This window comes from Alnus glutinosa, chromosome 7 (assembly GCF_958979055.1).
Source record: "Alnus glutinosa chromosome 7, dhAlnGlut1.1, whole genome shotgun sequence".
NCBI classification, from domain to species: Eukaryota; Viridiplantae; Streptophyta; class Magnoliopsida; order Fagales; family Betulaceae; genus Alnus; species Alnus glutinosa.
In genome coordinates this window covers 18,388,181-18,413,153 of record NC_084892.1, presented here as the reverse complement: position 1 = coordinate 18,413,153, position 24,973 = coordinate 18,388,181, and the positions used below count along the sequence as shown (strand labels likewise).

General features: G+C 40.5%; 1 protein-coding gene across 3 annotated transcripts; it reads left to right on the top strand.

Moving 5' to 3' along the window:
- The first annotated feature begins 976 nt into the window (after window positions 1-976).
- Window positions 977-24,753, top strand: LOC133873569 (BTB/POZ and MATH domain-containing protein 4). 3 transcript variants are annotated; one of them, XM_062311295.1, is made up of 5 exons: window positions 977-1,541; window positions 14,516-14,861; window positions 15,021-15,300; window positions 24,071-24,118; window positions 24,203-24,342. In XM_062311295.1, the coding sequence occupies exons 1-4, from the start codon at window positions 1,150-1,152 to the stop codon at window positions 24,115-24,117; spliced, it is 1,065 nt and encodes a 354-aa protein (XP_062167279.1). In that variant the 5' UTR covers window positions 977-1,149; the 3' UTR covers window position 24,118; window positions 24,203-24,342. The 3 variants fall into 3 exon arrangements, with proteins under 3 accessions (XP_062167279.1, XP_062167277.1, XP_062167276.1); XM_062311293.1 differs by lacking the exon at window positions 24,071-24,118 and having other exon boundaries at window positions 978-1,541; window positions 24,218-24,753; XM_062311292.1 differs by lacking the exon at window positions 24,071-24,118 and having other exon boundaries at window positions 980-1,541; window positions 24,203-24,753.
- The last annotated feature ends 220 nt before the right edge of the window (window positions 24,754-24,973 follow it).

Genomic DNA, 24,973 nt, shown 5'->3' with positions numbered 1-24,973 from the left:
AATGTACAAGTATTATGGTTTAAATGAATGTACCTAGAGTGGCCTTGCCTTTCATAAGTAGATGACTATCCCATCTACGGCCTTAGCGAGGTCTCGTCCATTGATTGGGCAAAACCTTGCCCAGGCATTGCACTTCATTTACGTACTATGTCTTTTGGCAAGTGTCGCTCGTTGGAGAGGTACGATCCCTATGAGTGTAGTGGTTTGGGATCCCTCACTTCTTGGCAGGCTTGGATCATTTGTCAAGCTTCGTGTTCATTGGGAAGTTAAAGGCATTGGTTGATTCCTTGCTAGGAATATCATAACAATTAGAATAATGTGGCAGTGGCGGTGGCGGTGGCAGTGGCCGTGGCTATTATGCTTTGCATTATTGTTCTCCATTGCAATACGAGCAGTTGGCTGATAGGCTCGTTCGGTCCATTTAGGTTCATGGTTTGTGTCCAATTATTCGGTCGAGATGTGCACTTTTATCTCAGGGTTGGCGGGTGGATACTTGGTCTATAAATAAAAATATAAATAAATTTTTGGTATATAATTTGTGGTTAATCATGAATCATTTTACTGTTAATTATTAATTTTTGGTATATAATTTGCGGTATTCTTTGAACCCCACAATCTATTTTTATTTTTATTTTTATTTTTTCGTGCGAGAGAAGAATTTGATCGTACCCTTCTTATGAGAGAATTGCAAAGACTGAAGGGCTAGTTTGGCAAACAATTATCATTCTCCCTATATTTTTTTTCACTTCTTTCAAAAATATCAAATCAAAAACTTCTGAACTTTTTTACACTTTTTATATCACATCAATAATTTTTTTTATTATTATTCAAATAAAAAAATCTACTACAAAACAAAACTTTTTCACTTTTCTATAAAACATTCTCAAATTTTATATCACATCAATCACTTTTTAGTTTTTACTACACAATAGACAAATATTCTCCTACCCAATTACATACCAAAGAGGTCCTTTCGTCAACCATCGAAATTCCAATCGAACGAAAACGGATACAAGAGTAATTGAGTAAATATACACCGGAAACCTTTTCTTGCATAATCGCATCTTAACAAAAACTTGCCCGGAAAACCCCCTGGAAAAATCTCCGGAAACACCACTCCAAACAAAATCGGAAGAAGAAAAGAGAAACATGTTGTCGTCCTCGCCCTCGAGCCCCAGGCTGGGCTCGCCGAGCAGCTCGCGGTCCGTGACGGAGACGGTGAACGGCTCGCACAACTTCACGATAAGAGGGTATTCGTTGGCAAAGGGGATCGGGGTGGGAAAGCACATCGCGAGCGACAACTTCACGGTGGGAGGGTACCAGTGGGCCATCTACTTCTACCCGGACGGCAAGAACCCCGAGGACAACTCCACCTACGTCTCCGTCTTCATCGCGCTGGCCAGCGAGGGCACCGACGTGCGCGCCCTCTTCGAGCTCACTCTGCTCGACCAGAGTGGCGCCGGTAAGCACAAGGTCCATAGCCATTTCGATCGATCCCTCGAGAGCGGCCCCTACACCCTCAAGTATAGAGGCAGCATGTGGTAAGTTTTTCTTTTATTCTTCTTTCGATTGAAAATTTTCGGATTTTTCAGTTGGTTTTCTACACTTTGTGGTATTGGTGCTTGTGAAGGATTGGGATTTTGTGGTTTTGATTGTTAGTGTTGAGGCAGAGTATGGTAACGGAGTTTCGAATGATATAGAAGTTTCGGGTTTTTGTTGGATTGTGTAACAGGACCGACGTTCTGTTATGGAATCAACAGAGAAAAAGAAAGGAAAACAAGGAAACAAAAAAAGAAGAATTGAAGAGAAAAAGTATGAACTTTATTGAACAAGCCGATTGGAGATGGCAAGTCTCCAATTCTTGGCAATTCAAGGAGCCAAGGGACCTCCAGAGTTCACAAGGAGCAAGATACAAACAGAATGCCTTTCTCTCGACCCTTTCCCTCTCTTTTGTACAAATCAAGAAAACAACTAACATAAAGGACTAAAACTACTAACTACACAAGGAAAAAATGCTTTTTTAGCTTCCTCAGACCAACTAAAAGCATTCTTCTTGAGCATGGAAGTGAGAGGAGCAGCAATAGATCCATAAGCATGGATGAACTTCCGGTAATATCTTGTCAAGCCCAAAAAATCCCTCAAAGCTTTAATAATAGTGGGAAATGACCAATCGGCCATAGCTTTTATCTTTCCTAGATTAGCAGGAACTCCATCTGCATAACTAATGTGGCCTAAATACTCCACTTTTTTGCAACCAAACCGACATTTGGATCTTTTAGCAAAAAGTTGATTAGTTCTCAAGATATCAAGAGTGATCTTGACATGTTCTTTGTGACTTTCTGGAGAAGAATTGAACACTAGTATGTCATCAAAGAAAACCAATATAAATTGCGGAGGTAAGGCCTGAAAACATGGTTCATCAAGCTCTGAAAAGTGGCAGGGGCATTCGTTAAACCGAAAGGGATCACTAAAAATTCATAGTGACCCTCATGAGTACGAAATGCAGTCTTGGGAATATCTTGTTCTACCACTCAAATCTGGTGGCATCCAAACCTTAAATCCAGCTTACTAAATTTTTTTGCTCCACATAGTTCATCCAGCAACTCATCAACCACAGGGATTGGAAATTTGTCTTTCACTATCACAGTATTCAAAGACCGATAGTCCATGCACATTCTCTATGTGCCATCAGCTTTTCGGACTAAGAGAATAGGTGAAGAAAACGGGCTAGTGCTATGGCGGATAACTCCAGAATCCAACAAATCTTTCACAATTTTTTCAATTTCCCCCTTTTGGTAAAAAGGGTATCGATAAGGTCGAACTGACATTGGACCAGGACCTTCTACTAGTGGAATAGCATGATCATGGCTTCTGTGGGGAGGAAGACCCGTAGGTTCTGCAAACACATCTTGATAATCGAGGAGCAAGCTGTCCATTAGTGTCCTACTATCACTGCTTTGAGAACCTTGCTGGGTCTCACTGGACAGAACATCTGTATTCTCCATTAGCTGTAGCAAAACCCCCTTATGTCTCCTATTTGAGAATTCGAAACCAGCTGCATCTTCCAAACTCAACTGTGGCCCTTGCAACAACCCTTGCAGCATATATTCTTGATGCTCATACTGAATCTTCATAGTAAGCTGCTGGAAATCCCAAAGAATAGGACCTAAAACTCTCAACCATTGGATGCCAAGTACAATATCACACCCGGCTAAGGGAAGGACATAAAACTCAATATGAAAGAGAGCCTTCTGAATTTTTAAAGGCAATGCCTTGCTTATGCCAGGACTCAAGACTTCCTATCCATTTGCTTCCTTCACCTTAATGGTTCGGCCATGCTACACCTGAATGCCTAACATTCTTGCCAGATGAGCATCCACAATATTGTGGGTGCTTCCCGATTCTATAAGGATGACAACTTGCTGACTCTTCAATACTCCTATCAACTTCATGGTTCTGGGATTAGGAGTGCTTATTGTGGCATTGAGAGAAATCTCAGGCGAGTCCTCTACCCTGCAATCCTCAAACTCTTCTACCATATCCTCCTCTTCAACTGTCTCTACCTCCTCGATCATAAAAAGTTTAGGAGCTGCACAAACATGCCCTCTGGTCCATTTAGAATCGCGGGAATAACACAAACCCCTCTTCCTTCTATCATCCATTTGAGCCTGAGTTATTTTTTGAACAGGGACTAATGCCCTATCTGAATTTCCAGCACTGCCTTCCTGAAAAGAGGAACTAGGCTGAAACTGCTGTGAACTTCGTTGCACTTGAGTTTTATTACCAGCAAAACCAACACCCTTATTACCCCCTACTGTAAATTCAGCAGTACCTCCAACCATGTTACTTCTAAACTGATTGGAAATCCAAGGTCTAATGTTTTTAGTATTATTCAGGATATTCTCTTCCTGAATTTTGGGTAAGGAATATGCTTCTACCAAGTTCTTGGGATTAAACATCCTAACAAGAAACCTGATTTCAGGTTTAAGACCTCCTAAAAAAAAGCTCAACTTATGGTGTTCGGGCAAATCGTGTACCCGATTAGCCAATACTTCAAATTGACTCTTATACTCTTCTAACACCCCGACTTGTTGGAGTTTAGACAGAGTCTCCATAGGGTCATCATAGGAACCCTTTCCAAAACGAATTCTAATAGCCTTTGTAAATTCAATCCAACTATTGAGATTATTAGTACTACGGAGTTCTTGGAACCAAATCAGAGCCTTACCTTCCATGTGAAAGGCTGCAAGATTGAACTTCTGCTGATTGGCCACAGCATAGTATTCGAAGAACTGGGTTGCCTTGTAACACCACCCATCTGAATCCTCGCAGTCAAATCTTGGAAAATCCAACTTCAGGGATCACGGCTAGATAGAGTCCCCCTCCGAACCAAAATGATCGTCGTTATTGGTATAGGAGGTGCCCGCAGACTGATCCATATGATTCTTATTTTTGGATGCTCCGTTAAGCATCTCCTGCATTTGTTTCAACAACTGCTCCTGAAGCTGCTGATTCTGCTCCTAGAGCTTCTCCTCCATTGAAGCGATTGCTACTTGCATGCTGACTATGGCTTGCTGGACTTCAAGAACATTCGGTTCGTTGTCCGCCATCGAACAGGTTTTCAAGAATTGAAAAGACGAATGTAAGAAAGGAAAGGAAGAATGGAAAAGAAACCTGGCTTTGATACCACTTGTAACATGACCAAAGTTTTGTTATGAAATCAACAGAGAAAAAGAAAGGAAAACAAGGAAATAGAAAAAGAATGGAAAATAAAGTATGAACTTTATTGAACAAGCCTATTCGAGATGGCAAGTCTCCAATTCTTGGCAATTTAAGTAGCCAAGGGACCTCTAGAGTTCACAAGGAACAAGATACAAACAAAATGCCTTTCTCTCAACCCTTTCCCTCTCTTTTGTACAAATCAAGAAAACAATTAACATAACGACTAAAACTACTAACTGCTTTACAACTACTTCTCAGCCGTCAACTCCCAACAGCTTCACCACGTGTGATGATCTCCCTTCTCGAGCTAACTACATCTTCATTGGCCAGCTACTACTCGACTTAATCTTTCTATGCCACATTTCATCGCTTCCTGCAGCCACGTGTACATCTAGGACTGGTCTGTTACAGATTGTGTTCAATTTTAGAGTATTCAGGTAGAATATGCTAAAAAAGTTTATAGGGTAGTCTCTTTTTTTGTTTATTATTATTATTATATACGTGGATTTTTTTCTGTTATGGTGATTTTAATTGAAATTTTTTAATATTTTTATTGCAATTGGTAATGTGTATAGTTGTGGTCAAATTGTTCTTATGTGTGAAATGTGTATCAAAGGATAAAGATGATATATGGTTAATTTTGTTATGAATTTTAAAATTTTTTGGTGGTTGGTGCTTTTGAATATGCGAGAGCCTTTGGTTCATAGCTGGTTGGTCCGAGTATGTTGAATTATAGGAGTTACAGTATGAATCTAGATTTTCTGGGTGTGGATTTCTTGGGTTGCTTGAAATTCAGGCTTTGGTTGATATTTGGAGATGATTGTTTTTCTTTTATCATAATATGTGTACCTTTGACACATGGACATCACTAGGATTGTTGCAAACTCTATATCTAATGAACATTGTACCACTGTCGTGATGCCATTTTTGAGTGATTATTTGGAATTAATTTGGGGTCCACTATCAGTAATGAATTCGATTTTAATCCATTTTTTACTTTGGAATTTGCGAGCATTCCAATATGCTGAAAAAAGTATGTGTTTGTATTCCTTTGACAAGCAGAGAAACATTTATGGAAAACCTATGTGATTTATAGACAGATTCTAAGAGCTATTGAGTTCATTGAGAAAGAGTTCCTATTATAACTCACAGCATAACACACCAAAAGAAACTAATAACAACTTGAATCCCCTAAAGAAAGTGACATGCTAACTATTTGTGGTCTATTAAAGATGGAATTTGCAGGAACAATTGTCATATAAATCAATAAATGTGTAACTCGAACCATCTATTTGAGGATTGCGAGAGAACGTTGATGGAACTAAAGTCATTTTCTTCAAAATCCGATAGCACTGGACAGCCACCTTTGAGTGTCTTTATGTTACTAGCTTTAATAATTTTCTTTATGAGAAAGATTCAGTGGGTAGTCAGGAGCTTGTTTTCAAAATTCTCTTCTTCTATCTCTCTCAAAACCTTATGTAGTTTTAAAATTTGTGTCTCTCTCATTCAACATGTAAGTCTGTTTAACCTTGGTGTTCAGGCATAAGTGTTTTGTGATTTTAGAAAAGTGTTTTGTGATTTCATAGAGACTATTGTCAAGTAAGTTTAGGGTTTGAAATGGGGTTTTCGAGTAGTTGGTCGGTGGAAGCTAAAGAGTTTGAAGTGGTGGTTGTAGGGGGGGAATCAGGGATTCGAATTAGGGAGAGCTGTAAGGGAAGACATAGGTCGATCTTGTTGGATAGATCGGAGTTTGCCTGGCTGTTTAGATCCTTCGAGTCTTTGGTGTGCGTGGAAGACTCTCGGGTGTTTTGGGATCAGTCTCGGTATGGATTCCCGCGGATCATTGCGCAACGGCATTTCAACAGACATGGCGGTTTCATGGTGATAGAAGAATTTGTGGGGAATCGGAGGAAGGACTCGATCTTCATTCCGGAAGGAAGAGCAGGGCAAGGCTGGATAAGCTTTCGTGAGGAACTGCGCTTGGTTTCTGTGTACCTAAGAGACGGTTCCAGAGCCAGGGTGGCTGATTCGGAGGTCCATGCGAATCAAAGAGGGAGGAGGAGTTATGCTGAGGTGTTGGCAAAGAATGCATCCTCGCTGGAAGCACCTTTTGGAGAGTTTACCGGCCCTGTAGCTAGAGTGCCGAGATGGGTTAGAAATCTCTCTGGGGGGTGTAAGGGTGATCATTGCCCGGCGAAGAGTGATGTTTTTGGTCTGGCGGAAGGGCATCACGCTTTGGAGACTCTTCCGGCGAAGCGGATTGGTACTGAGGAGAAGAATTCCCTTCCTGGGGCTCCTGAGTCTCGGCAAAGTGTCCCCATGCAGACGATTCCGAAGGTCACAGCGAGGAAAGGAACAGCGGCGGGCGAGATAGGTTCAGTTCCGGATTCGGCTCCGACTCCGACAATGGCTCAAGCTGAAATCTCTGTTGCGTTGGGAAGGTCGTCTGACACTAGGCATGATGTAGCCGAACCTACGTCTCTCCCTGCTGCACGCAACAGCCATACTGGTGAAAGCTTCGATGTCGGTGCCCTCAGAGAGTCGTTAGAAAGGATGAGAAAGGAAATTGACTTTTGGCTGAAGGGTTTGGCCTTGGTTGATGGTGGTGGTCTGGGTCGAGCAGCCTCTTCTAGGGCCCGGATGGTGGGTTTCAAAGTGGCTCGGCCCAAGTCTAAATCTAAGCCCATATCGAAAAAGATAGCATTATCCAATTCAGCCAAGGCCTCCAAAGGAAAGGGTATCCTGGAGTGTCCAGACCAGGTTTTGGAGTGGAGGGCTAAGGTGGATCCAGTCGTCTCCCCCCCTTGGGCCCATGCGAATTCGGTGCACATTAATGGGGCTGGCTATTCTCCGGGCTTGGACGCCGGTAACCTGACGTCTGGTGCCTCTTCCTCTTCGTGGGTTCCGGCTTTGGGTAAGGTCGTTGCCTCCTCTTCTCACGACGGCAAGCTTCGTTCGCCGGTGAGGAAGCCACCTGAGCTGGTTTCGGCAGGAACAGATCCAGACGCTCGGTGCTATGATTCTCGTCCTCAGAGCATAGTAGACGTGACTTCAAATCCAGCTCTGGGTGTTGATGAAGGGCAGATCCATGGTCAGTCCAGACCTGAGGTGCAGGTGGAGGCAGAGGAGGTGCAGAGGGAGGAGATGAGGGTGGGGGAGCTGATAGTGGGGGCCGGTACAGCAGGGGATGAGTTGGCTTCGAAGCAGGAGAAGTCGTTTTGTAGTGAGACCCCTGTTTTGTGTTTAGAGGGTGGTCTAGTGAGGGTGAAAGACCCGGCTAATTCGCAGTTGAGGAGTGTGGAGATGCTGAGTGTGCCTCGGGAGTTGACAGGGGACGTGTTTGGGCTTCAATCGGTGGATATGGAGATTGTTCCATGCTTTGGCAGTGCTGGAGGGGAAGGGTGTGAGTGGATGGGGGGGCCAGTGGAGGTTTCAGTATCCCCTGGTCTGCAGGTTGGATTATCGGGTGAGGATTCAAGAAGATTTACTCCCGGGGAAGTTGGTTTGGTGGAGCTCAAGGAAGGGGGAGGGGATGTTGTTGTGGGTTCTCCTCTCAATGCATATTCGCTAGACTTGGGTGGTTTGGGGTATTCGGATTGGGTGATGCAGAGTGCTAATGAGATTTATCCCATTGTTGGGATGACATTCGTGGGGCATAAATTGCAATTGTTAGCCTTTTTGACTAGTATAGAAGAGGAGAGAAAAGAGGAGCGTCGATTGGGTAAAGGTCGCACGAAGGGCAAGAGAGAGATTAAGAATTTGGAGAGCTCTATTAACTATGAGGCCAAAGGTTCCGGATTGAGTAGTGGGAAGAGGAGGGCAAGGGGGCTAGTAGTAGTGCCATGAAGCCGAAGATTCTTTCTTGGAACGTAAGGGGGCTGAATAATAGGCGCAAACGCTTATGGATCTGCAATTTGCTCAGAGATTGGAAGGTGGATCTTATTTGCTTCCAAGAAACGAAAGTGAAGGACCCTTCTAGGCAGTTTGTGCGTAGTCTTTGGGGGTGTAATTATGTGGATTGGTGTTGTTTGGATGCTAGTGGGGCCTCAGGGGGTATTCTTATCTTGTGGGATAAGAGGGTGGTGGAAAAAGTGGATGTGTGCGTGGGGAGGTTCACACTTGCAGTCTCTTTAAGGAATGTTGATGATCATTTTGAGTGGGGTTTTGTGGGAGTGTATGGTCCGAATTGCAGGGTTGATCGGAGGGGTCTTTGGGGTGAGCTGGCGGGGATTATGAGTTGGTGGAGTTTGCCTTGGTGTATAGGGGGAGATTTCAATACTACTAGGTTTCCTAGCGAAAGATCTGGAGTTGGTAGTGTGTCTGCCATGAGGGACTTTTGTGATTTCATCTCTGACCAGGGTCTGATGGATTTTCCTCTCGCTGGAGGTTCTTATACGTGGTCGATTTCCGATGATCCTCCTGTTTGGTCCAGAATTGATCGTTTTCTTGTCTCTCCTGATTGGGAAGATAGGTTTCCTGAGGCGTCTCAGAAGAGGCTTCCCCGCCTTTTCTCTGACCATTTTCCTATTCTCCTGGAATGTGCTCACTCTTCCGCAAGAAGTAGGCCGTTCAAGTTTGAGAATATGTGGCTCAAGGTGGATGGTTTTGTGGGGTTGGTGAAACAGTGGTGGGACTCATTCTCTTTTCATGGCTCTCCTAGCTTTGTGCTTGCATGTAAATTAAAGGCTCTCAAGTCGAATTTGAAGACGTGGAATGTGGAGGCCTTTGGTAATGTGGAGAGGAACAAGAGAAAGCTTCTTGAGGAGCTTCAGGCGATTGATATAGTGGAAGGAAGTAGGGCTTTGGTTGAGGGGGAGATTCAAAAGAAGCTAGAGGTCGTCAGTGAGTTAGAGAGATGCTCTCTGTTGGAGGAGGTCAGCTGGAGGCAAAAGTCCAGGGTGAAGTGGTTGAAAGAAGGAGATAAATGCACAAAATTCTTCCACTCTATTGCCAACTCAAACAGAAGGTATAACTCTATTGATTCCTTGTTGATTGGAGATTCCATTTCTTCTAATCCGGCAGAGATAGGGGAGCATGTGGTTCAGTTCTATCAAGATCTCTTCTCGGAGAAGCATAGTTGGAGGCCTCGGTTGGATGATCTTTCCTTTGATGCCATCTTAGAGTCAGAAGCAAGGTGGTTGGAGAGAGCCTTTGAGGAGGAGGAAGTTAGAAAAGTTGTGTTTGCTTTTAATGGTGATAAAGCGCCGGGTCCGGATGGCTTCTCTATGGCTTTCTTCCAAGCTTGTTGGGAGGTGGTGCGCTTGGACATTATGGAGGTTTTTTCTGAGTTTCATGCGAGAGAAGTTTTTGAGAAGAGTTTGAATGCTTCTTTTATTTCTCTTATTCCTAAGACTCCAGGAGCCTTGTCTCTCAAAGATTTCCGGCCCATTAGCCTCGTAGGAGGTATATACAAGATTATTGCAAAAGTCTTGGCCAACAGATTGAAGACGGTTATGGACAAGGTTATCTCCAAATCCCAGAGTGCTTTCATCCAAGGAAGGCAGATTCTTGATCCAATCCTTATTGCGAATGAATGCCTTGATAGCCGTATTATATCAAGGGAGCCGGGAGTCATTTGCAAAATGGATTTAGAAAAAGCTTATGATCACGTTAATTGGGATTTTCTGTTGTATATGTTGAGGAGATGCGGCTTTGGGGGAAAATGGTGTTCGTGGATAGCTCGGTGTATTTCTTCTGCTAAGTTTTCGGTGCTTGTTAATGGCTCACCATGCGGCTTTTTCAGCAGCTCTCGAGGCCTAAGGCAAGGGGACCCTTTGTCTCCTCTTTTGTTTGTATTTGTTATGGAGGCGCTGAGTCGCATGATTACTGCGGCAGTGAGTGGGGGTGTGTTGGATGGTTTCAGAGTGGGTGGTGCTTCTTTTTCCCATCTTTTGTTCGCTGATGATACATTGATTTTCTGTGATGCTAGCTCCGCCAAGATTCGGGCTCTGCGAGTTCTCTTGCTCTTATTCGAGGCTGTGTCGGGGCTTAAGGTTAATTTGGCAAAATCCAGCATTATTCCAGTGGGAAATGTCGATAATGTGGGTAGGTTAGCCGACATTTTAGAGTGTGAAGTTGCTTATTTGCCTGTGAAGTATTTGGGTCTTCCATTGGGGGCTCCTTACAAGTCTACTCGTATTTGGGATGGTGTTATTGAGAAGGTTGAAAGACGGTTGGCTAGTTGGAAAAGGTTATACCTATCTAAGGGAGGGCGAGTGACCCTTATCAAGAGTACGCTTTCCAACTTACCTACGTACTATATGTCTCTGTTCCCTATTCCGGTGAGTGTTGCTTCTCGCATTGAGAAGTTGCAGCGCGATTTTCTGTGGGGTGGCATGGGTGAAGATTTTAAGTACCATCTGGTGAGTTGGGAGAAGGTTTGTACTCCAATTTCGTACGGGGGGCTTGGCATTAGGAAGCTGGTTCAGTTTAATCGCGCACTGTTAGGTAAATGGTTATGGCGATATGGTATGGAAAGGGATGCTTGGTGGAGAGTCGCGGTGGACTCCAAGTATGGAAGTTTGTGGGGTGGGTGGTGCTCCAGAGAGGTTGCTGGGGCGTTTGGAGTAGGGTTGTGGAAGTTTATAAGGAAAGGTTGGGAGAACTTCTCCAAACTCCTTAGATTTGAGGTGGGGGATGGGAGTAGGATCAGATTTTGGCATGACTTGTGGTGTGGAGATTCGATTCTGAAAGAAGTGTTCCCTGATCTCTTTGGCATTGCTCGGGTGAAGGATGCGTCAGTGGCGGATAATTTGGAGAATTTGGGCGGGTCCGTTCAATGGAACGTGAGTTTTTTTAGAGAGGCTCATGATTGGGAAGTAGATGTTTTTGCCTCTTTCTTCCAGTGGCTGGGCTCTACCAAGGTAAATATGGAGAGGGCAGATTGTCTTATATGGGTCCCATCCAAGAAAGGTGTGTTCAGGGTGAAGTCATTTTTTGGTTCTATGATGTGTGCTGGAGGTACTCGGTTCCCATGGAAGTGTGTGTGGCGGTCTCAGGCTCCCCCGAGGGCAGCTTTCTTCACTTGGTCTGCAGCTCTAGGCAGAATTTTGACCTTGGACAATCTTAGGAAGAGGAACTTAATTATTGTGAATAGATGCTGTCTTTGCAAGCGGGATGGGGAATCAGTGGACCATATTCTTCTGCATTGCGATCTGGCCTCAGCTCTATGGAACAACATTTTTTCACGCTTTGGTATCGCGTGGGTCATGCCTAGAAGTGTGCTTGACTTAGTGGCTTGTTGGTGGAAGTCGGGGAGATCTGGGAGTGCTACTTCTTGGAAGATGGTGCCTATTTGCCTTTTTTGGTGTATTTGGAGAGAAAGAAATCTTAGGTGTTTTGAGAATTTAGAAAGCTCCCTAGAGGAGGTGTTAGAGTTGTTTCTCCATACTTTGTATGTTTGGTCGATGGCTTATTTGTACCCTCTATCTATCAGCTTTGCTGAATTCCTCACTTCTTTTTCGCTTTCTAGTTAGGTGTTTCCTGTTGTATACTTCTAGTGTACGTAGGGGCGCCTTACGCTTTCAATAAAACTATCATTACTTATCAAAAAAAAATAAATAAATAATTTTCTTTATCATTTTTCTTTTTCTATTTAGGTGTCTCTCTTGTGGACTACCTGTGTACTTGGGTTATGCCCTTTTGCTTTTTAATAAAATTTGATAACTTACAAAAAAAATTAAAAGATAAAATACAGTGTTAAAGGTCCAAAGATTGTTTTGCTTTGCGCACACCAGGGCATGTTTTACATAGATGTATATTTTGCCTATGAATCAAGGAGAGAGACATAGGACACGTGACAAAGTTTCCACTGTTTACTATAATTTTATTTTATTTTTTTACAACCTTCCTGTAACACCTGTCTCACATTGGGAAGATGGAAGCAGGCTACATAGTGTGTGGTTTATAAAGATAGTCATGCGTGCTAAGTTTCATATTGCTTAGTTACAAGGTGAAACTGAGCTTTATAAATTTTTTTAGGAAAGCTCAAAATTGACTAGTCTTTCGGTATTGCCAAAAATAATACAAGAAGCTGGAATGGAATGACATTTTCTATTCATTCATTTGGTGTCAACACAAAAATGAGAAAAAAAGAAAAAAAAAGAAGAAGAATGGAATCAGATTTCAATCAAATTTCCTAAAATACCATTACTTATTAACATAATATCCGAAAAAACCTTTTTTATTTTTTATTTTTTTCCTGGGCACCAGAAAAAAAAAACCATTCGACCACCCATGTGAGAGACGATAAATACATTTTTTTTGGGCACCCAAAAAAGAAATTGGTTTTTTGGGATATGATTTTTAGAACTATTCCATTCCTAGGAAATACCAATTCTCTACCTTTTTGAGAGGAATAGCTATTCCTGATTTTTGGGGAATAACTATTCTTAGGTAATGGTGGCGCAATCAAAACGTGCCCTTGACGTTTCTTTTTCCAATTTTGTTTGCCAACTAGAAAATCCTAGAATTAGACCTTTTATCTTCAATTTATGCTTGAACATCCAAGGGAAAGATGCTATTAATGTGGTTTTCAAGACACTTCTGCAAATCATCCCACCCTATAAAAATTTCTTAATTCATTCTAGACTCTGTAATTTCTCTAAAATAAGATTATGATATAGAGAATGGAAGACTCTGCATCTGGACTACGGATTTCAAGCTCTGCATCTTGGAGTGCAACCAGATTTCAAAAGCAAAGCCCAAACCAATAATGTGCTAAGATAGACTTGGAAAAACATCAAAATAAATAAACTTGGATTAGTGCAATGACTTAATCAATTAAATTGCATAAGAAAAAAACTATAATAGTACTCTTTAGCTTCTATAGAGTGCAATTTTCTTTCCACAAACGAGACTTTCTTTTGAGGGGCTGCCTTTTCTTTGCACCTTTATTCAGCAGAACAGACGTGCTTTAGGATCAGCAGAGTCACTTAATAAGAAAGCTTCTAAATTTTGGTCTTAACTGATATCCCATGTTTGTTGTAAAGAGTCCATCTTTTCTTCTCCATTCCACTCTAGTTGCAGTGAAGCGAACTAGTTCTTGTGATAAACTCTTTTTGCCAGAGTTCTACATATTTATTGTTTCTCTTAATTTCGTATGGAATATCAAGCTTCAATATTTATGATGGATTTAATCTTTTTAAATCTGAAAAATAAAGAAGATATTTTCAGCAATCCATCACCTCATGCAATTGGCAGCAGGGAATAAAGGATATAAGTTTAGCAACTGCATATGCATTTGCCTTTTTCTGACCCAGCATAGACCTGTTGAAAGCATTTTTGTTTTGTTTTTGTTTTTTAATTAAGGATATCAAATCTGTTGTAAACATACATAACAGCTTGTTGACTATAACCCCAAGGGGTTGGCTCAAGTGGTAAGGGCCTTGGTCTTTGTGGTAGTCCCATGAGATTTAAGGTTCGAATCCCTTTAGACTCAAACAATTCTTTGGGGCCAACCCACCAGCGAAACCAAAGTATTACCCGATCCGTGTGGAGGGGGCGCTCTAAATGGGTTCGAGATTTACCTGACAGGGGTGGATACACGAAGTGGCCCTGTCTTGGAGGGGTTCCTTGTCATAAATAATAATAATAATAAAAAAAAAAAAAAGAAACAGCTTGTTGACTGCTACAAGGTATTTGTATTCTTCCTTTTTTCTTTTATGGTTTGTCTTATTCAACTGTTTTCTCCGCTTCTAAAGTAACTACTTTGTGATCCTTTAATCTTATTCAACTTTTATAATAGATTTTCTGCTTTATAGTGAAACTACCTTTTGCTTTCTTGGTTTATTAGGGGCTACAAACGATTTTTCAGACGGAATATGCTTGAATCATCAGTTTTCCTTAAGGATGATTGCTTGAAAATAAATTGCACTGTTGGTGTTGTGGTTTCTGGAATAGATTGTTCAAGATTACACTCCATACATGTCCCTGAATCTGATATCGGAGAACATTTTGGTATGTTGTTGGATAACGAGGAATGTTCGGACGTTACTTTTAATGTGTCTGGGGAAAAGTTTCATGCTCACAAGCTGGTATTGGCTGCTCGTTCTCCTGTATTTGAAACTGAATTTTTCAATGGGATGGATGAAGATAATCATGAAATAGTTATTACAGATATGGAACCCAAGGTTTTTAAGGTAGCCTTTTCAAAGAATAGTTTTCCTTCTTTTTTATTCCCCCTTTCTGCTTTAAATATAACGCAGCATGATTTTGAAGCATTCAGGTTTTTGTGGCAGGTAGAAGCTACCAAATATTTGTCCTTGTTTGTAACAGTTTCTTGCATGTCTGTTGAACAGGCTTTGCTTCAATACATCTACACAGATACTCTTGTTGAAGATGAGGATTTCTTGGCATCAAGTTCATCTTGCATGCCATCTTTATCTGACACTTTTGCTGCAAAGTTGTTAGCTGCGTCTGAAAAATATGGTTTGCCCAGACTTAGACTGATGTGCGAGTCTGTACTCTGTAGAGATATATCTGTAGATTCTGTTGCCAATATTTTGGCCCTGGCTGACCGTTATCATGCTTCAGATCTGAAATCAGTTTGCCTAAAATTTGCTGCTGAAAATCTTGTTGGTATGTTCTTCCTGGTTTATCTTTCATACTCAAGTTTTCTATTTTATGTCAAACAATTTGGACATTGCTACTGTTTGCTAAGCTTGCTAAGCAATGTACAGTCTTTTTATAGATTGTTGGTTTCCTAGTGATTTCCCATCCATGGTTTGCATATAGGAAACAAAGATACTTCAACATGACGACTGTTTCAGTATTTGATACTATTGGATACATAAAAGTCAGGAAACAGCAAGTTATGTATACAAGATGTATACAAAGAGAGTCCTTAAATGCTAAAAGAACACAAATTCACAAATTCTGAAAAATTAGAAGAGAAATATTATACACCCTTGTCCAATTAAAAAGCGATTTGACCAAGATGTTCTTGAGCTCTTCTCATGATCTTCAAAACATGTTGCATTCGGCTCTCTCCATATGCTCCACATTAAGCAACGGGGCTATCCTCCACACATCTAGAACTCACTGACTACCCACTTGATCTCTCCAACAATCTAACAACTGTATCACCCTTGCAGACATAACACATTGAACGCCGAAGAGGGTAAAGACCGCACTCCATAATTCTCTTGCCACTTTGCAATGGAGAAGTAGATGATCAACATATTCCCTGCTCATCTTACACGCAATACCATTCCACCACTATTACTCTTCTCTTTCTCAAATTATCCAAGGTCAAAAAATCTTATTAAGAGCTGTTGTCCACACACAAGAAAGCTCACTATCAAAGGGACTTTAACTTCCAAATAATACTCCCTAGAAAAGAAGAATCCCCTGAAGTAGATAACTCGTGAAAAAACGATCTCACCTCAAACTTCTTCCTCTTTGAAGGTATCCACCAAATACAATCCTCTCCATCATGCCTCCATCTGAGTGAATATAACATACCAAAAAATGTAAGCACCAAATCTACCTCCTAATCTTGTACAAATCTTACAAAAGAGACATTCCACTGAATAAACCATTGGAAATCTGCATCTTGTCCACAACCCACGCCTCCTTACAACTAGCAATACTAAATAACTTCGGAAAAGCTTCCTTCAATGGCTGATCCCCACACCATACATTATGCCAAAACCGAATCTTAGACCCATCTCCTACTTCATGTTTGATAAATCTTGAGAAAACTCCCCACCCCCTCAAAATATATTTCAACACTACAACACCAAAAGGCCCTGCTACCTCCTTAGAACACCAACTACTGCTCAAACTATCATATTTTGCTTCCACAGCCAAACACCATAACGCCTCCCTCCTTGTAGCCTCCATAATCATTTGCCCAACAAAGCATGATTAAACTTAATCAAGTTTTTAACCCCCAAACCTCCATCCCTTCGGCAAATATATCCTCTTCCAACCCGCCAACCGCCTTTCCATTTTTTTTTGCAATACCATTCCATATAGAAGCTTACTTGTATGGCGACCCCAAAGGATGACCCAAATATTTCATTGGTAACAAAGCCACCCTACACCCAAACATTCTGGCCAAACTTTCTACATCATCCACCTCTCCGATAGGAATGATACATGACTTCGACAAATTAATCTTCAACCCCGAGACCGCTTCAAAACAAAAAATAGAAATCTCAAATTCTACAGATGTTCACCATTAGCCTCACAAAAGATTAAAGTATCATCTGCAAGCAAGAAGTGCGACACAACCGTTTCTGCAACATTTCTCGATCTCACTGTAAAGCCTTCTAAAAGTCCCCTTTCCATTGTGTCTGGCATCATCCAACTCGGAGCTTCCATCACCAGAACAAAAAGCGTAGGTGATGAAGGATGCCTTTGTCTTAAACCCCGAATACTACTAAAGAATACAAAGGGAGCTCCATTTATTAAAACTGAATAGTGAACCGCAGAAATGCAAAAAGCTATCCAAGCTCTCCATTTCTCCCCAAACCTACTCCTTTCCAAAAAGTAGTACAAGAACTCCCAATTCACATGATCATATATATTTTTTAGATACAATTTGCACAAGCCTAGTACCCTTGATTTGAGTTGACTATCAATACACATTTGCAATCAAAACCGAATCCAAAATTTGTCTCTTCTTAATAAAATGCATTATGTGAATTTGTTATAATCTTCTTAATCTTCTCCAACGCTTGTTTCAATCTGTTCGCTAGCACCTTATTTCGTACACAACATCCACTAGGCTGATAGGACAAAAATCCTTAATATCCCCCACACCAGCTTTCTTCGGTATGAGAGATATGAAAGTAGCATTAATGCTTTTCTCAAAACTTCCTTCTACTATGAAATTCTCTAAAAACTGCCATTATATCATTTTTCAGAACCTCCCAACATGTTTGAAAAAAACCCAAAGAGAACCCATTAGGCCCCGAGGCTTTATCTCCATTCAGATTTTTAACCACCTCACACTCCTCAAAGTCTCTTTCCAACCATGAACCATCCTCTTCACCAATGGCTTGAGAAGAGAGACCATCTAACTTTGGCCCTCCAACAATATTGTTCTGAATATAGTTTCATATAAAATTGTACTATATGCTCCCTTATTTCTATAGAATCTGACGATAAGGACCCATTAACAATTAAGGAATCAACATTATTATGTCTTCTAATTGAGTTGGCCACCCTGTGAAAAACTTAGTGTTCTTATATCCCTCTCTCAACCAAATAGCCCTAGATTTCTGTCTCCAGCTCACTTCTTTATAGAGAAGCAACCTCTCCAACTCCCAGCAAAATCCTCCTTCCTCACCCTTTCTTCAATCAACGATCTCCCTTCCCCAATGACATCTAGTTCTCGAATGCCCTCCAATAAAGCCTTTTTCCGCTTCCCTACTTCCCCAAAAATTTCTTCATTCCACTTTCTCAAATCACTTTTCAAAGCTTTTAGTTTGCATGCCAACACATAACTAGGACAGCCTTCAAACTGATAACTCTGCCACCATAATTTCACTTGATCCACAAATCCCTCAGATTTTAGCCGCATACTTTCAAATTTGAAAATCACCCACTTCTTGGCAGTACCCTACAAAAGTCTAGGGAGTCTCCTCTGAGCGACATCAGGAAACTGTTCTTTCCAATCTGAAAAGAATGAAAATCTATTAATTCTTGACCAACAATTATTATTGGACCAAGTGAACTTACCACCCACAAGAGGAATGTCCATGAGCCCCTGTTCAAAGATAAAATCTGAAAACTCCCTCATAGCTAAAGAATAATGGGTATCTCCTAATCTCTCACTTGGATATCGAATGACATTAAAATCTCCTCCAATGCACCAAGGCTTTTCCCACCAACTCATAATTCCAACCAGCTCATCCCAAATAATTTTCCTGTCAATGTCATTATTAGGACCATACACACCTGCAAATGCCCATTCAAAATTACCACTAGTACACCGAAAAAAAACATGCAATGATGAATCTCCCTACACAATCCTCCAACTTTTCTACCACCCTTCTATCCCACATTAGCAGAATTCCTCCGGATGCCCCTCTCGACCCTAAAAAACACCAATCCGCATGGGCACAACCCCAAAAACTCCTTACTACCTCCCTATTTATGAACTTTAGTTTGGTTTCCTGCAAACAAACAATATCTGCTTTCACTCCCTAATGTGTCCCTTAATCCTCAACCTCTTCTCCATCTTATAGTATTCTTATTGTGCATCAGTATTGGCGCTTGATAGGTTTGTATATGATATTTTCTTCTTGAAATCGCACACTTGATCTGATATGGTTGAAGTATACTTCAAATCTACATAATCAACAATCTGAGATTAGTTTGGGGAGGCTTTCTTCTTGTTCTTGTCGCCAGTGGGTCCATTTTTGGGGTTGTATGTCGAGTTTTGAGATCTAAAGTTTTTGAGTGGAGACTTATTTGGCCAAAAAGTCAATTTTGTTATGGGCCAGAATTATATGCTTGAAAGTTTATTCCTGAACTCAAATGTAGTGTCAATAACTAAAATGTATAAAGCATATGATAATTATTCTTCTTTAGAATCATTTCATAAATTTTCTGATGGATGCTGAACTAGTAGATAGCAGCCAAAAAAAAGAGTTTTGAGATCTAAAGTTTTTGAGTGGAGACTTGTTTGGCCAAAAAGTCAATTTTGTTAAGGGCCAGAATTATATGCCTAAAAGCGTACATCAAGAATTTGAATAGAGGATATGGTGATATCCCATATTAGATTGGATTGAATTATGAAGTTATATGGGTATATGCTAAATCCCACCTTGGTTGTGTACTTGGTGCACTAGGTTTTGTAATCGATTACAATGACCCCCAATTGTGACTAGTCTTTTGAGTTATCGCCTAGATATGGTTAGAGTATCCTTGGGTTGTGACAAATGAGATATAGCTAACCCAGTAACACCATGTGGAGTGGGGCATCACAATGCAATGTGGGTCATAATGTGTACATTAAGATTTTGAGTAGGGGATAATATGTCCGATCTCTGAGGGAGTGTTGGGTGTTCAGAAATTGTTGAAATTCAACCGTGCTCTTTTGGGAAAATAGCTTTGGTGCTATAGGCATGAGAGAGAGGTGTGGTGGACTCAGCTTGTGGGGTGCATGGTGTTCTAATGAGCGTGTTGGTTTGTATGGGGTAGGGGTTTGGAAGAATATCAGAAGGGGTTGGGAGATTTATTATAGTCATGCTAGGTTTGATTTGGAAGATGGCGTCAATGTTAGATTTTGGCATGATCTGTGGTGTGGGGGCAAGTCCCTTAAAGAAACCTTTTCAAACTTATATGGCATTGCCCGTGTATAGGATGCTTCAGTAGCTCTCTTGGAGTATTTTGGTGACTCATTTCAGTGCAACGTAGGCTTTGCTAGAGCAGCGTATGATTGGGAGGTGGATGTCTTTGCTTTGTTCTTCAATTTGCTGTATTTTATTTTTTATAGGTAAGAGATCAATTTTATAGAAAAAGCGTAAGGCGCCCCTTAGTACACTGGAAGTATGCAGGGAAAACACCTATCTAGAAGTAAAAAAGCGAGTGAGAAAGGCAGAAAAAGAAATATACAAAGGATGGACGTAAGCCGAAGTCCAACAATACAAAGAGTGATAGAGCAAAGAAAGGATCTCTTTCAAGGATCTTTTCAAGTCTTCAACACTCCTATTGTTTCTTTCCCACCATAAGCACCAAAAAATACAAATAGGTGCCATTTTCCAAACAGCAGCACTCATTGATCTACCAGATGACCATCAACATGCAAGCAAGTCAATAACTCGTCTAGGCATAACCCAAGGCATCCCGAAACGGTTGAAGAAAGAATTTCATAAAACAGAAGCCACGTTGTAGTGGAGAAAAAGATGATCCACAGTTTCCTTGGTCTTCTTACACATACAACATCGGTTGATCACGATAACATGCCGTTTCCTAAGGTTGTCCTAGGTGAGTATCTTACCGAGCGTCGCAGTCCACACAAAGAAAGCAGCCCTAGGAGGAGCTTGAGTACGCCAAACACTTTTTCAAGGAAAGCGACTGCTGCCAGCGCTAGTTAAGGAGTAAAAGAATGACTTGACTTTGAAACTCCTTTTTTGGAGGAGACCCACCACAAACTGTCTTAATTGTCTTGGTTCACTTTGACTGAGTGAAGCAATTGAAAGAAAGAAGCAAAGACATCCACCTCCCAATTATGAGCCTCGCAATGAGCCAGAGTGGTGTAGTCAAGCTTTAGTGATTCCCTTCCAAAAAGGGTTGTTCAATGTTAGCTCCAACTAGTGTCCTTGCTGGTGACGATGTCACTCCTTTCCCTTGGAAGAGTATTTGGAAGATGAAAGTCCTCTTGAGGGCGGCCTTTTAAGCTTGGTTAGCGGCTTTAGGGAAGATCCTTACTATGGACAATTTTAGGAAGTGGCATGTCATTGTGATTGATAGGTGTTGTATGTGCAAAAGGAATAAGGAGTCCGTGGATCATATTTTCCTCTATTTTGAGGTCGCTCGCGCCTTATGGAATGCCTTTTTCAGTCGTTTTGGGCTGTCTTGGGTGATGCCTAATAGTGTTGCTGACTTGTTTGCTTGTTCATGGATTGGTGGGAAAACTCGAAATGTTGTTGTGTAGAAGATGGTGCCTTCCTGTCTCTTGTGATGTCTGACTTACCAAATTTTTGAGGACCGTGAGAGATCGTCAGCAAAGCTTGAGTCTTTTTTCTTTTGTACTTGGTCAGCTGCATTTGTAGCTCCTTGGGATCTTAGTTTTTATAATTTTCTTGTTCTTTTATCTCCTTCTACCTAGGTGTTTTCTTCTGTATACTTCAAGTATACTTGAGTAGCGCTTTTTGTTTTTAATGATAATTCGATTACTTATATAAAAAGAAAAAGAAAAAAAGAGGAGTTTGAGTAAGGGAATACTGTGATACTTCATATTAGGTTGGATTGAATTATGAAGGTGTTATACGAGTATATGCTAAATCCCACTTAGGTTGCATACTAGGTGCACTATGTTTTGTAAGAGATTACAATGAGCCCCAATTGTGATTAGTCTTTTGGGTTATTGTGTAGATATGGCTAGTGTATTCCTGACAAATGGTATCAAAGCTTACATAAAAATGCCATGTGGCCCAAGGGCATAGCAGTGCAACGTGTGTCTTGACAAGGGAAGATTGCGATATCTTAGATTGTGTAGATTGTGACGGAGTTACATGGTATAAGGTAAGTTTTACATTGGGATGTGTGCTAGGTGAAACTAGGCTATAATGTCGATACAAGAGAATCCTCTAGCGAATTATTTGGGAGTATCATGTAGGTGTGGTTAGCGCATTCCTAGGTTATGACTTTGGAGACATCTAATAAAACTGTGACTAATCCTTTTGAGAGTATTGTACAGATGTGGTTAGCACATTGCTGAGTCATGATAAATGGTATATAAGTAGCCTAATAACGTCATGTGGCCTAGAGGCATTATAGTGCAACGTAAGTTATGACAAGGATGTTGGGAACTTGAGTAACGGAGATTGTGATATCCCATATTTTATTGGATTGGATTATGAAGGTGTTTTATAAGCATGTACTAACTCCCACATTGGTTGTGTATTTGGTGAAATTGAAGTATGGAAGTAATTATAAATATCCTCAATTGTGACGAGCCTTTTGGGGTATTGTGCAAATGTAGCTAACGTCTTGCTAGGTTGAAACAAAATGGTTTTGAGGGCATTGCAATATGAGTAACTTGAGTCAGTGATGCATGGTATGAATTCAATAAATGAGTTGTGAGTTTGTCAAGGTGTCGGAAGTTTCAAGTGATATCTTATTATCGAGCTCTGAGAAGAAGTTCGGGAGGTGCTTTTCCTTGAAGAAAAATTTTGCATTCAAAAGTTCCGATAGAAGTGGTCTTTTTTGTTTGGACAACAGCCAAGGGGAAAAACTTGGAGAAAATTTTGATGGTGGATAATCTAAGAAAGCATAAAAAGATTATGGTAGATTGATGTTGTAGGTGTAAGACAAGCGGAGAGTTGGTGGATAATCTTTTTCGTCGTTGGGAAATTGCGCAAAAGCTTTGGTGACTAGCTTTTACCTTGTTCAAGGTATCATGAATGATGCCTTAAGTTGATTGTGGAGTTGTTTACCAGTTGAAAGGGTGATTTTAATAGACATGTAAATGGTATGTTATGAAATGCGGTCCCTTTATGCCTTCTGTGTGCATCTGGTGAGAACAGAGAACCTGGACATTTGAAGGCATTGTACTATCAACTAATTGAAACAAAGAAAAATGTTATAAGGTTGCTCTTCCGTTGGTTTATGCTACTAGTGGCTTACCTCCTTCCATTTATTGAGTTTCTTGACCTTTGTAATTTTAGATCTTAATTCTTTTTTTTATTCATGTCCTTATATGCTTCCATGTATTAAGATTTGTCTTTTTTCTTTATTGATATTTATTACTTATCAAGAAAACATCTGGAATATCCTTGAATTAGTATTAGATTCCCCATCAACATTAAGATGACGTTTTCTACTATAGCATTAGAATATGATTGCAAATGAAGACACTGGAGGGGGTTACGATGTACTTTTGACTTGTTTTTAAATTTATGATCACTTGCATGATTATATACTTCATAAAATTATGAAATAGGGAAAAATGCTTCAGATATCCCTGATGTATCACTTTTTATCAAATCAATCTCTTAAGGTTTAAATTTTATCAATTTACTCCCTAAGGTTAAAACCTTTACCAAATCATTCCCCTTTTATAATTTATAATTTTCTATATTCTTCCAGTTTTGTCCAAATACTTGGACTCCATGTTTTAAATTTTTTGGGCAAACTAGTTGAGAGTAATTACAAATAACCTTCCGTCCTTTTTGATAAGCATCACTAAACCTACCTATGGTTTGGAGTAAATGAAATCATCATATTTTTTGTGGCGATTGATGAATTCTCCCATATGATACTAGTTGTGCTTGAAATATGAAATTTAACCCTTAGTTGGTCAAAAATACATTGATGTGGTTGTAATTTCTTTTAGTTTCTATCCCACACCTTACCTGGACAGAAGAATTTCAACAAAGTTATCTGGCTAAATTGTGAATCTTTTGAGTTAAAAAATTGGTTTAATGGGGAAATTGTCCCATGGGGTGTGTGGGTTGCTTATCAATATAAGAAATGACTAAGGTTTGTCCCTCTTCCCTTTCGAGTTTTATATGGCAGTTACTTTTTTTTTTTAATAATTACTTGTGCTTTACTAGATATATTTTGTGTTTCATAACCAAAACTACTAAAGCTTGGACCATGATAATGTCATGAATTCATGATTAAGCAACTGCAGCACATCCTGTTTATAAAATCTTTTGCTCTTCAGGGGGTCCTGAAGTTATTGAAAACATGGGAATCGAGAATGGAGCCTAAGGTTTTCATTAATTTTTTTGACATTTTTTTACCCTGAACTCTTGCTTATCATATCCTTATTCTCTGATTGCCCTGTTTGATACAGCCGTTATGCGCTCAGATGGTTTTGAGTATCTCAAAGAGAACTGCCCGCTGCTGCAATCCGAACTCCTAAAGACGGTGGCAGGATGCGAGGAGGAATTCAGTGGAGGAGGGGGTAAGAGTCGAAGCGTGTGGGGTCAGTTTTCTGATGGCGGTGACACAAATGATAGGAGTGTAAGGCAGCAAACCTGGGAAAATGGAGGGGAAAGAAGTCGAAGCTTGTGGGTACAGCTTTCTGATGGTGGTAGGAGTCCTAGGCAAGAAGGCTGATATCATGAAGTGAAAAACAGAAAGAGAAAAAGGGGCTTCATTCATTGTAACGTGCCTTTTTCTTCTTCTCCTGATGTATCATGTATGTCAAATGGCTGTATGCTGTTTGCTGAATGGCAGTAAATTAAGGGGTTATAGTTTAATTAGGTTGCATTAACACAAGGAATTTGTAGTTATCAGTGCGCTGATTGTAACTATACCTAAAAGAATGTAGACCACGATTGCTGGTTTGTATGCACTTTTGTCTTTTGATTAAATGATGCACAACACATCCTTCACTTTCTACTATTGTGTTACTAAGAGTCTGTTTGTTTGTTTGGCACGCATATTGAAAGTGTAATTTTTTTTGAACTAAATCATAGAAAATGTATCGTTTGGGAGTGCGTTTTTAAAAAATTGTTGCTATTTAAAATCGTTGAATTATGTGCATTTTCAAATTACAAGCAAGAGGGTTCAAAAAACAATTTTAAAAGTTAAATTGCGATTGTAAAATTTAAACTACGAT

Bases quoted from the DNA above. Each gene is read 5' to 3' on its own strand.
- LOC133873569 (XM_062311292.1), top strand. From the start codon at position 1,150: ATGTTGTCGTCCTCGCCCTCGAGCCCCAGGCTGGGCTCGCCGAGCAGC. The intron at 1,542-14,515 runs GTAAGTTTTTCT...TTGGTTTATTAG, and splicing joins AAGTATAGAGGCAGCATGTG to GGGCTACAAACGATTTTTCA. The intron at 15,301-24,202 runs GTATGTTCTTCC...TGTTTGATACAG, and splicing joins TGCTGCTGAAAATCTTGTTG to CCGTTATGCGCTCAGATGGT.